Genomic DNA, 14,012 nt, shown 5'->3' on the forward strand with positions numbered 1-14,012 from the left:
ACATTAAAAAAAAAAAAAAAAACTATACACTGATAAACATGTCTCTTATTTACCTTATTGTGGTGAACATAGCAGAAGTGGTCAGGCAGTCCGCACTTCTTCTGGCTTTATCGGACTTTTTCCAATACATGACAATTTAGTCCAGTAGCTCCTCGATTCCAAGAAAAGCGAATTCCAGTCTACTGAAGTCCATTATATCAAGGTTTTACTGTACATATACATAGCATTAACCACATAGGCTTTAGAAAAATTGCTGATTCAGAAAAATGAGAAAATGTTGTTCATGTAAGGAGAAAAACGTTACAGCTTATATACGCAAAATAATTTTCTCTGTGAGATTCAGATGATTGCCACCAGGCGGCAGCTCCTTCAGTAGATGTTCTAATTCATAGCCCTAGCAGAAGAACTGTGGCCATCTACAACAGCAGCTATAGAATGACTTGTAAGGAAACTGGAGATGAAGGCACATGTAGAAGTATAGAAACAGTATGAGGGCAGTTTGGGAGTTAAAGATTTATGCCAGACTTGATTGATTGCCTAAGGGATGTCAAGTGCAGTGACAAAGCCTTTGCCAGAGTCTGGAAAGGAGGATGACCAGGAGTGTGAAAGGTAGGTGAGAAGATCGCCAGTGGACCGTCCCTGGCGGAACCCATACCAAGTACTGATGATCGGAAAGAAAGTTCCGATAGGAAAGGTGTTTTAAGATTTTTTGTTAAGAATAATTTCAGTAACTTTAGAAATACAGGATGATAAGGATCTTGGCAATATTTAGAGTGCTGGGAATGGTCACCTTAAACTCTGAGGATCTATCACAGGCAATTGCCCTCAGCCATATTTTGTGTGTCGGGACCTATTGCTGATAATCATAGACTGGCTACCAAAAGCCTGCGAGTGGAATTCCCACCTCTTTTATGATGTAATCGGTGCCTAGCCAATGGAAAGTAAGAGACTGGGTGGTGGGAGGCATGATCTGGCCCCTCCCCAGGTGTGGGGAGGGACCCCTTCCCTGCCCATGCCATCTCTCCCCCTCCCTCTCTCCCATTGGATTCTGCCCTCTGTGTTCTCTCCCACCATAACTATCCCTCATACCCCCTCTAGACTGTATTGGCTGTGTGTGGTAGATATATTCTCTCCCTTCTGATGTCACCTACACTCCCTCCACCTCTCTATTCCCCCTTATTTCTCAGTGACGTCCCATTTTCGCTCATAGCAAGGAGCGACTTTAAAAAAAAATTTGATGGTCGATTGTGCGTTAACTGTTAGACATATGATAGTGAAATATACCTTTTCTGGTGTGTAAAATCAAACTCTTCAAATCTGTTGGACCAAAATTTACTTTGGTGCCTTTTTTTTTTTTCTGTATACGAGGAATAAGATTTTATTTTAAATGTTCTTTGATGGCCGATAGTGCAGTAACCATTACGGTAGTCATATGAGAGTGAAATATACTTTTTCTGGTGTGTAAAATGAAGCTCTTGAAATCAGTAAGACTAAAATTTACCTTGGTAAAAGTTGAAATGTCAGACCCTAAATGCGGTTCTGGGACCAGGCAGGGTGGGCGAATTGCGGTCTTTAAGGGTTAATCTGGGGCAGGCTGAATGAGAGCAAGCATTTGGCAAGAAGGAAAGGCACAGGTTGCCAGACAAAGGCAAAAGAGTTTACCTGGGCAGGGTGGGAACACAGAAGCACAGTTCTCGGGGACAACAAGAGGGACCCTGTCCAGCCCATATGCCTTGTTAACGTTGAGGCCAGTGATGGCAGAAAATTCATCACTTGAAGAAATTTTAATGTCAGCCTTGAGGAAGTCAGAGGGGGGAAGTGATGGAGGAACAACACTGGAATCGTCTAAGGTGGAATTGGAGGAAAATACTGTGTGAAGAGTTCTGCTTATTGGTACAAGAAACAGCTAAAGAGCCATCAGGGTGGAAAAGAGGAGGGAAGGATCATGTGATAAAGATGTTAGAAAGTTTTTTTTTTTTTTTTTGGCAAGGTACCAGAAGGAGCAGGAAGAATTTGAGTTGAAGAGTTCAGAGCATTTATTATGAATGAAATTAGCAGAGCGAACAGAGTTAGCACGATTCTGGGCAGAAACATAAGAGAGATGAGGTTCAGGGGTGGGTTAGCTCCAGTATCTCTTGTAGGCCCTCTCCTTGTTATGTAGAGCAATACAACAAGTGTAATTAAAGCAAGTTGTTTTTTTTGCATTACTCACAGGATAAGAGAAAGGAATGTATGCTTCCCTGCCCAAAAGAATAACCTCCATAATGCGCAAGACACAATCAGGTGGCCCTAAGTCATGAAAGCTATAATCATTCCAGGGAAAATCAGAGAAGTACTGCCTGAGGGCCTCCCAATCAGCAGCTCCAGAGTGCCACAGCTGCCGCTTCTTGGGAGGTTCCACAGGCCTTACTGGAGTGATAGGAGTTGACAAGAAGCTTAATGATCCTTTTAATCTTAATGTTTTTTGTAAAACAAGTATGTGTTATGTTACCTTGGTTGTTCAGTATATTATATCTGTTTTATGTAAATAGAGTAGTGAAGGAGTTATGAAGTTGGTAGGTATGGTATAGGAGCCAAACTAAAGGTACATGGCATTTAATGGAAGTTGTTAATTCATTTGTCTGCTGATAATGTTCTTTTGATGGCAGAAAGTTAAGAGTCATGTGGAAAATGTAGTACAGTACCCTCGCGTCCAACACGCGTTAGTCCAGCACGATTCGGGTCCAGCACAGAGAGCAATTAATTAGTATTATTTAATACGATTTAATTACTGCAACACAAGTGTGTTAGCATAACACGCACAGAGCTCCAAGAAGTGGGCGAAATCCGTAGAGTTCGCTCTAGCACGATCACCCCCGGTCCAACACGGTCATACTGGACATTCCCATGATGATGATAGCCAATGAAAAACTTCTGATCAAGTAGCCTTCCCCGCTCGCTATCATGACGTGATCGTGATGCCACCCAATTAAAAACGCTTCTGGTGTCACGTGATGTTTTGTTTAAATTTCTCCCGCCACAGCGCCACTCAGTTGCATAATTGCATTGGAAGGTGCTTTTTTCTTGCTGCATTTTCTGCCCTTGTTACTGCATTTTACCCTGCTCACGATGCCTAGGAAGCCTTCTGAGTACCCCAAGAAGCATCGGCACCTCCCTCAGGCCACCAAGCTAGAAAGCATCGAGAGGAAGAAGAAAGGGGAGAGGAAAGTTGACATTGCCAAGGCCTACGACATGAGTGAAGCCAACGTGATCATAATAAAAAACTTAAGACAAGATCCTGGCAGCCGAAGGCCATCACATGGCACTTCATACCAGGTTTGCCGAGGATACGATGGTAAATCAGAACGGTAACGTGGTAAAATTGCCGACGATACCACGGGCATTTGGAATTCATCTGGATGGATTCCTGCCAAGCATACGATGGGGAAAACAGTGTGACCAAAACCCAGGCGACTCGACAGAGAATGTATCGTACTACAGCATTGAACATTTAGCCTGACACTGAATACATATTAATATTTTAGAATAAATATCAATCGTTTTGAAACCCTTCTCATCGGCGTGCGTACCAGTTTATAAACAAAGTTGCTTCTCCTTATTCTCTACCGAGTCAGCGACAGCAATCACTTTCCACAGTCACGAGACGGGGCTCTGGCAACAGTGTGAGAAGCATGCACTTTCCCGAGAATTACAGTGCTAGGACAGGCAGAAGCAGGACCTTCCATGGCTGTGGACGAAGATAGTGATTCTGAGTGTGATTTCGAAGGATTTATGAGGGAGGTTTGATTTCGAAGGATTTATGAGGGAGGTTGAGGAGGAGCAACAGCCATTACCCGCTAGTGACGCCAGCAGCCATCCTCCGGGGACCCAGTAGGACTAACTACAGCCTTGGATACCACCTTCCATTCCCAGCAAGCCCACAACACTATCCTAAAAGGTTAGTTATCATTCATAGCACAGTACCATTTATTATAATTACAATAGTACCAATATATGTATAGATATATGTTAGGTATTTAGGGTGACTTTTCCGAGGGTTGCTGACATAATTCATTTTTCCCCATAAGCTCTATTGTTAGTCCAACACGTTTTTGGTCCAACACGTGACCCATGCATGACAATATTACCATGCTGGATGCGAGGGTACTGTATATGTATTTGATAGTTTTTGAAGATGAAATTGCAGAAAAATATGTAAATGGTATTTGAAAGGAAAGAATATGACACAATGGTATGTAGGAGATCCCCATCTTAGCCATATGCAGTACATTTTTGTGCTGACTTTTCTTACCTCTTGTGATATCTTGGTTTATGTTCTGATTTCATTTTTACCACCAGATTTTTGCAAGCACCTAGTAGCAAGTGGAAACTACAGTGATTTTAATTTGAGTGAACCATCTCTGAGTTCTGGTGGGGAAGGGGAGGAAGAAGAGGACAGTCCAGACAAACCCTTCACTTCTACCTCAACCTTTTCTGCTCATCACCCATTCAGTGTATGAGACAGCAAGCCCATCATGATGAATGTCAAGGTGAGTGGATAGATTGTGTGTTTACTTTGTTGCTTTATATTGTAAAACTGTATTCTTATGCTCATCTGAATACTGACAGTGCCGTAGGATAGATAACTGAGACTTTCTTTGGCCATTTGCTTGGTATGTTATGTTCAGCAGTGATTCCCTCTTGTATTGCTATATTTGCTTATAATATCAGAAATCATATTATTGTATTTAAAGTAAAATCTTAATGTGATACCAATTCATCAAGAAAGAAAGTCAAAGGCCTACAAGTTGTCTGCAGTTTTAGTTTGGTCGAAGCTCATCATTAATGCAAATTCCAGTCTGCAACTTATGCACAAATGAGGAATTAACAAAACTGCCTAGTCTGTCATGTCTTGGTCCTTCTTGGAAACCTCCTGACAGGATGGCGATGACAGTTGCCTCCTTGCTGCTTTGCCCTTGCATACTTTATCTCTCTTGCTGTTCTACAGTAGACCACCACCACCATCACTGCCTCCTCCTCCTCCTCCTCCTCCTCCACCACCACCACCACTAGTATATTGTTCCACATTTTTTTTTTTTCTGTACTGCGTATGGTCTGTGTAAGAAATGAAATATAAAAGTGAATAGAGCAAAGAGTAAAGTTATGATCTCTGAGGGGAAATAAGTCATGTGTATTGTGAGACAGAAAGATCAGTAAATGAAGAATGTGAGTGCCTTTATATATTGTATTGGTAGTGTGCTGAACATGGGCATCCAGAGGGGGGGGGGGGAAGAGGAGGCAGTTGCCTATCTATCTATCTATTGCCAGACGCCATAATCCCATAAGGGGTGGCCATTTGACTTTGAGTTAATTGTTTTACGGGGAGGGGCACTAACCCTCCACCAACCCACTTGTTGACACATAGGGAGCACGTATGGTTTGGTTATATGGTTACCACCCAGCATTGTAAATGGTTTCTTGGCTTACGGGAAACCATTTGGGTTGTCACTCAATGTAAAGCCACCTGTGAAGGAAAGAAAAGCAATAAGAAGTGACTGGAAAGATGGGAGAAATAGGAAGAGAGGAGGGCAGGCACAGAAAAAGAATGATAAAGGCTAAGGAAGAAGTAGGCAGCACTTCATCAAGTGAGTGGATGATGGTCGCCACCACCTAGTTGCCCCCCCTTGGAATTCCAAAGTGTGTTTGGAACTTTCCCAGTCGTCATGTATATTTTCGTTCCTTTCAGTTATAGCATATCAACATGTGAATACTTTTCGACTGTGATTTAATTATTGTACATCCTAATACTATACTTTATAGTGAATTATATAACCATTTAATTATATGGCCATGAAGGATGCTTTCATTGAGTCCATCATCGATCGTTTCGGTAACGACAGTCGACGACTTCAGTTCTTGTTCAAGGATGACTGAGTGATTTGAGTCGATTAATGCATTCTGTTGCTTTATGCATTTGATGCAAGTCATGTAATTCATGCAAGTATATGCCTCTGCCTATTTGAAGTGTGTGTGTATTTTGATATATTATAACCACACATATACAGTATGTATAATTTCTTTTATTTTGTCTACCCCCTTACAAAAAATACTGTGGACTCCCCTGGTGCTGAGCAGTAATGAAAATTCAGAGGATAAAGTGCATGAAAGACTCCTGTGGAGAAGAGAGATTGAAGGTTTACTGACATCAGCGACAGGAATTAGTGAGCATGAAGCAAAAAAGGTTTGGCATGACAATGTTGTTATCTCCATTCTAACATATGAAAGTGAAGATTGGATCACATTGAAAAGATACACATCAAGAGTGGAAATGAATTATTTGAGAGGTGCATGCTGAGCTATATAGAAACAGACAGTGAGGAAGTGATGGAGTGTTGTGGTGTTGCCATGGATTGTTTTGTTTTGTTTTACAATTTGTTTTTAAAGGCTACAGCATTCTTGCATGCATTGGCCTTGGTCACCTAATGGTGACTCTCCACTCTCCTCAATCACTGGCAGCTTCCCTTTTCAGTTCCTTATCTCTGAGGTCACACTCAGTGATCTTGTCCCAGGTCTTTTTCGTTCTGCCTTTTCCAACCCTGCCCCTAATATTAACACTTCTCACTTTCTGCACCCAGTTATCATCCCCCATCCTCTCCGCATGCTCAGACCATTTCAGTCTACCTCTCCTCATCACAGCATACACGCCAGTCCCATCTTACCTCTCAATTCTTCTATCATTAACCTAGCCCCCCCAGGCCTTGCACACAGGGATGCACTGCATATTCACCAAATCATTGTCACTTCTGTATGTTTGAGCCTGCAAAGATCCTCTTCCTTTACTGGCCAGGTCTCACTTCCGTACAGCATTACACTTCTAACGCATGCTGACCGTTCCCATCCCTCTACCTATCAGCCAGTTGCTTTAACCCATTGCGTCCAGCACATATTCCCGCGAACCCGTCCCACAGCTGGGCATTCCTGAGAAAATCGTCAAATTTTAAACCTTCATATCATAGTTAATACTTAACCAGAAATAAAAAACAAAGTGTCAAAATACTCATCAATCCTTCAACTTCAAGCTGATTGCATCAGATGGTTGGTGAAGTACGTTTAGGGAGAGTAAATGAATGGGGAAAGGGGGCAATTTTTGTTTTTTTGCCGGTGTCTATGCGTGGCAAAGGTTCAGTGACACAACTAAGGCATAGACTAGCCCTCCACAATAACAACACTTAGATAACACTTCCAGAAGACCCAAATCCTCCACAAACACTATTTACGTGAAAATTTTTCCAAAATTGGGCGTCCTTGCTGCTGGGTGGCCGGTAACCATAGCAACAACCTTGAGGCAGGCTACCTGCTCGTCACACCACCACACCGCCTTGCAGACAGAGAGACACACACACACACACACACACACACACACACACACACACACACACACACACACACACACACTGGCCATGATCCACCCCAGGTTGGAATATGCAGCAGTAGTGTGGTCCCCACACAAAAAGAAAGATAAAAACAAGATCGAGAGAATACAAAGAACAGCAACCAAGATGGTCCCTAGCCTGGCAGATCTTTCGTACAGAGAGAGGCTGGAAAAGCTGGATCTGCCCTCCTTAGAGGAAAGAGAGAGAGGGGTGACATGATTGTAGTGTTAAGGACCATGATGGGAGTAGCTATAATTGACAGAGCAGATCTGTCATTATGGGATAGGAGAGTAACAAGAGGACACGGAATGAAACTGAAAAAGCCAAGCTGCTTGAAGGATATCAAGAAATATAATTATCCTTGATAGATGCATAGACCTGTGAAATAGCCTGGACAAAGAGATCGTCCAGTCTAAAAACTTAAACGAGTTCAAAGCAAAACTTGACTTATCGAGAAACAGAGATGGGACCCCATGAGCGTAGCTCATTTCTTGTATGTCACAACTAGGCAAATACAACAAGGTAAATACACACACACACACACACACACACACACACACACACACACACACTGAGGCACCGAGAGAAAGCAGACGCACGTCGCCAATGCTCTATACCTGGCCAATTTGGCCAGCGGCATTACCTAAATAAGTATCTTTATATGAGTCAATCTCTGTACAAGGTTAGACTAAATGGTGTTCTAATATAAAAAAGAAGTTTTAAGCAAGACTTGGTCAAACAGAAAAGTAAACAAACCAGTGGCGCAAGAATGCGCACAATCAGCTGATCGTTGTTTAGTCTCCAATCTTCCCCAGGGAATGTAAGTACTATATGCGCTTTTAGTACTGCAAAATGACCACATACTTTAGTAAAGCAAATTTGGAAAAGAAAAGGGATAAAGGTAGAAAGCAGGATGATGATTTCTACCAAGAACTGGTTGAAATGGAAACTCAATAAACTTGTGGAAAGAGTACACAAGTTAGAGACGGCTTTTCAAAATGAGATTTATGAAATTAAGAAACAGATGCACTTGCAAAAGGAAGAAATAGAAAAATTAGGAAAGGAAATCAGCAAGAAAGACATAACCATAGATGAGCTAACAGTTGAAGTGAGTACACTTAGGAGGAAAATTAGTGAAATGGCAAGTACAGTAGTCAACCACGAGAGTATTATGGAAGAGTTCTAAAATGATGCAGAGACAATTAGGCAAGTAAGCAGTCTTATAGACCAGAGCAGTGATATTGAGGAGAAGATAACCCAGGTGAATGAAGCTGTGAAAAGCTACAAAAATGATGTGGAAACCACCAATACTGAAATAGTGAAAGTAAAGAACGACTTGGAAACAAGGGTGGAAGAAAAAAGCATTAAAAAGGAAGTGAAAAGAATAATCCAAAACAGTCCTAAGTTAGTCAGAGATTCAGTAGATATCAGCAAATATATAGTAATCACTGGTATAGAAGAGGAAGAAGTAAAAAACAATATCTCAAGACGCAAAAAGGAGATGGCAAATGTAATGGGCATATTGAAAGAAGTATAAGAGGAAATCTGTAGTAAAGACATAGAGGAACACAAAAGGTTAGGGAAATACGAGAAAAGCAAGTCAAGACCTCTAAAGGTAACTTTCCAGAGTGTTAACACCGTGGAGGAGATACTAAAAAATGCAAAGAAGCTTATGGAAAAAGAGGAGTTCAAAAATGTATGGATAAAAAGATGTCTAACACAAGAGGAACTGGAATTACTGAAAGAGAAAAGGGAGGAAGGAAAAACAAAAAATGAGGGAAGATCAGAAGAGGAGAGGAATACATTTTTTTACAAAGTAATTGGATTGCAGGTACGAAAGTGGTACAAAAACAGGAGGGAATAAAAAGGAGGAAGGTAGTAGAACCAAATCATGGCAAGTATATAAACAAGATGATTAAGTTGATGTACTCAAATGTGGATGGATTGGTAACTAAACTATTAGAGATGAATGATTATGTCAGAGAAATTGAACCACATATAATATGCCTAACTGAAACAAAATTAACACCAAGGATATCAAATGACATCCTAAGAGGAATATAATGTATGGAGAAGAGATAGGAATTAAAAAAAAGGAGGAGGAATTATAATATTAACTAAGAAAAATCTAAAAGTTAATGAAATAAAACTAGATATACCCTCACAAGTAGAACTGATTGCAGTAGAGATCAATACATCTGAAGGGAAAGTAATTGTAGCCAATTTGTACATGCCACCCAGATCAAACACATGGGAAAGAGACGAATATGAGGAATTGGCGGAGAGTACAATTCAGAGTTTAAGAGCATTACTACATAAAATGGAAGACAAATCGAAAAGAATTATATTAACTGGAGATTTTAATACAAATATAAATTGGAATACTCTAGATATAATAGCCAAGAAAGCTGTTGGGACCAAAAGCTCCTGGATCTTGCGCAAGAGTTTTTCCTAACGCAACATGTAAGGGAAAGCACCAGAAAAAGAGGACTCGATGTGCCCTCAATGCTAGATCTCATATTTATTAGGCAAGAAAACGATATTGACAATTTAATATATCACCCTCCACTCAGCAGAAGCGACCATGCAGTACTAAATTGCAATTTCAGGATTGCATACGACATAGATAACAGCAATGAAAGTTACAAAAAGAGCCTAAACTATAAAAAGGGAAAGTATCATGACCTAAAGAGGTACTTCTTAGAAACTGATTGGGAAAAGGAGCTTAGAGGACAAGATTTAAATGTTATATATGAAAAATTCTGTGAACTTTATGAAATAGGAGTCCAGAAGTACATCCCACAGCACAAAGAAACAGAAAAGAAAATACAGAAATGGTTCAATACAGAATGTAAAAAATCAAAAGAAAAAAGAGATTTGTTGTGGAATAGATACAGAAGACACAATAGTGAAAGGGAATATAATAATTACAAACAGGCAAGAAACGATTATACAAGAATAAGGAGGGAAGCCCAAAAACAGTTTGAGGAGGATATCATAAATAAAAGTAGTGATCAACCAAAGCTATTTTACCGCTACATCAGAAGCAAAACCAAAGTAAAAGATATAATACAATCCATTACAGACGATGGAATCATCTTTACACAAGAGAAGGATATTTGTGAAGCACTAAACAACAATTTCCGATCAGTTTTTACAGAGGAAAAAAATTTTGAGGAGGATTATGTGGAACATGCATGCCCACACATACTACCAGATATACAAACATGAGAAAAAGAAATACAGGAGGAGCTAAGTAAATTAGACAAAGGAAAAGCAAATGGTCCTGATGAAATTTCATGTTGGGTGCTGCGTGAATGTGCAAAGGAGTTAAGTAAACCATTATTTTTAATTTTCAAGAAATCCTTGAGTCAAGGTAAACTACCTGATATTTGGAAGAAAGCAAACATTGTTCCCTTATTCAAGAAAGGGAATAGACAAAATCCACTTTACCGACCAGTATCACTAACCAGTGTTGTAAGCAAGGTATTAGAAAAGCTTATAAGAAAAGCTTGGGTAAATCACTTAGAAGAATACAGTATGATAACAGAAAGACAGTTTGGTTTCAGAAAAGGAAAATCATGTGTTACTAATCTGTTGAGCTACTATGACAGAGTAACAGACACATTATAGGAAAGAGAAGGATGGGTGGACAGTATCTATTTAGATTTCAAGAAAGCATTTGACACAGTACCACACCAAAGACTTTTATGGAAACTGTACCATCAAGTAGGAATTCGAGGCAATTGTTGGATGCAAGATTTTCTCATGAAAAGGAAAATGAGAACAGTACTAAGGGGAAATTACTCATCATGGAAAGAAGTGACTAGTGGAGTACCACAGGGCTCAGTGCTGGCACCAATCATGTTTTTAGTGTATATAAATGATATAGACAATAACATTGGAAATGAAAGTTATCTAATTATGTTTGCAGATGATGCAAAAATACAAAGGAGAATTACTAACACAGACTCTTGTAAAGAGCTAGAAGAAGAATTAAATAAACTTCATGAATGGAGTAATACATGGCAAATGGAATTCAATGTGGACAAGTGTCATGTAATCAAGTTTGGTAAAAGCGGAAAAAGACCTGATTGGGATTATCTATATATCTATAGCCCGACGCCCTAATCCCGCAAAGGGTGGCCGCAGACAAAACGCCTCCAAGTCACTCTGTCACCAACCATTTGACTACCCTACCCCCAACTCACCCCCCCTCCCCCAACTCACCCCCCCCTCCCTCATATACCTCTCAACTCCATCCCTCCACCTCATCCTCGGTCTACCCCTCCCTCTCCCTCCCTCCACCTCACCTACATACACCCTCTTAGTCAGTCTTTCATTCTCCATTCTCTCCACATGTCCAAACCACCTCAGTGTATTTCTCCTAATCTTCTCAACCACATCCACATGTCCAAACCACCTCAGTGCATTTCTCCTAATCTTCTCAACCACATCCACATCTACCCCACAACGTTCCTTCACTTCTTCATTCGTCAACCTGTCCTTCCATGTCACTCCACATGCTCCTCTCAAGTAACTCATTTCCACTGCTCTCACTCTTGACTTGTTCCCCTCTTGCAAGGTCCATGCCTCGCTTTCTTACGTCAGGGTAGGGATCACAATACTATCATGCAGTGACTTCTTAACTTCCATACTCACCTCCCTATTTCTCATCACTGCTTTCAGTGTACCAACAACCTTCCTTCCCTGCTGTACCCTTTCACATACTTCATTCCCCAAAGTTCCATCCTTACTCATCACACTACGCAAGCACTTGAATGCACTCACATTCTCCATATTGGAAATAAAACCCTACACACATCAGAAAGAGAGAAGGACCTAGGTGTGATTGTCAATAACAGACTATCTCCGGCTGACCACATCAGTGAGAAGGTACGGAACATGTATACACTGCTTGCCAATATGAGAATAGTGTTTACATCCATAAATTAAGAGATGCTAAGAAAGATAATAACATCATTCATCAGACCAACCCTGAAGTATGCATCAGTAGTCTGGAGTCCTTATCTCAAAAAACACATAGACAAGATTGAAAAAGTTAAAAGGGCCGCTACAAGATGGGTACCAAGCTTAAGGGATCTAAGCTACGAAGACAGACGAAATAAACTGAATCTACCAACGCTACAGGAGAGAAGGAAAAGAGGTGACATGATTATGCTATATAAATGCATATCAAGGAAAAAGAAAATAGACATAAATGATTACAGTACTTAACTTATGGGGAAGCATGAGCAAGAGGACACTGCAAAAAACTAAAAAGAGAGGTGATAAAGACGTAAGGAAATTTAGTTTCCCAAATAGAGCAATTGATCAGTGGAATGCACTACCGAATGAAATAGTGTGTGCCAAAACAATTCACAAACTTAAGGATATGTACGATAAATATGGTTTAAGACACGGGACAGTACGAGCTTGACTCATTCTTGTAAAAATACAATTAGGTAAGAACATACATTAAAGAAATCAAGGAGCAACATAAAGGGTGGGAGAAAATTCAGGAAGAGGGAAATGTAGATATGAAAGAGATTATAGAACAAGAAAACAAGGAAAAGGTGGAGAGAGAAGTGGTTAGGGTGCTGAGAAGTAGAGAATCTTTAGTTAGGGATGTAGCAGAGAAGAAAAAATGTGTAATAATTTCATGTGTTAAAGAAAAGTGTATGACAATAAGAGCAAAAGAGAAGAAATGAGTATGGTTAAAGACATAATATCAGTAATCATGGAGGAAAATAACAAAGCTCAAGAAGAGGTTGAAGAGGTGTTTAGGTTAGGAAAGTACGAGGAAGGAGGGGCAAGGCCATTGAAGGTAAAGTTTAAGTCTCAGGCAACAGTAAATGAAATTATCAGTAGAACATGGAAATTATCAGACAAGGAAGGGTTCAAAAATGTTTGGATAAGGAGAGATGCAAATGAGGAAGAAAGAGCAAAAATAAAGGAGTTAGTAAACGAAGCAAAGGTAAAAAACGACCAGAGAAAGGAGGAAAAGAAGACAGTGTTTTATTGGAAAGTCATGGATCAGAAATTAAGGAAGTGGTACTGGTGGAGAGAAGGAGAAAAGAGGGTATAAAAAACATCAAAAGTAATGTGAAGGTGGCATATACTAATGTTGATGGTTTATTTTTTGTATTTATTTTTTTCTTATGCGAGGAAGGAACCAAAGGCCATGAGCCCGCAGTAGCAGTTCCCATCCATCCATCCATCCATCATCCAATCCTACATTGCCCCATGAGGAGCGTAATAGCAGTTCTCTCCAAGAGAAAAATAAAATACAATAGAGAGCCAAATTCAAGATCCGATCATTTCGAGATGCCTGGACACACTGCGTTTGAAAGACTGGAGATCATAGGCAGCTGGAAATACAGACAGAGGGAGACAGTTCCAGAGTTGACCTGTTGCATAAATGAAGGACTGGGAGTAACGGTTAACTCTTGCATTAGAGAGTTGGACAGAAAAGGGACGAGAGTTTGCTGCTAGACAGGTGCTACACACCTGTCATAGAGGTGGAGGCAAGGCTAGAAATCAGTGATTTTTTGAGGGTACATGAACGTGATGTTATGTGCTTTGTAGAGACCAAATTAA

The 14,012-nt window shown here is 40.4% G+C and overlaps 1 protein-coding gene across 2 annotated transcripts in view; it reads left to right on the forward strand.

The window, feature by feature from the left end:
• The window catches only part of LOC145401924 (protein Son-like), a 450,784-nt gene that overhangs the window by 39,531 nt on the left and 397,241 nt on the right, over positions 1-14,012 (forward strand). For both annotated transcript variants that reach the window (XM_080274033.1, XM_080274040.1), the window contains exon 2: positions 4,339-4,529. In XM_080274033.1, the coding sequence (XP_080130159.1) occupies positions 4,515-4,529 (15 nt within the window). In that variant the 5' untranslated portion in view covers positions 4,339-4,514. The remainder of the gene's footprint in view (positions 1-4,338; positions 4,530-14,012) is intronic.

Source organism: Coenobita brevimanus, chromosome 6, assembly GCF_032717465.1.
Source record: "Coenobita brevimanus isolate Jiangsu-jjx chromosome 6, ASM3271746v2, whole genome shotgun sequence".
In the NCBI taxonomy this organism is placed as follows: domain Eukaryota; kingdom Metazoa; phylum Arthropoda; class Malacostraca; order Decapoda; family Coenobitidae; genus Coenobita; species Coenobita brevimanus.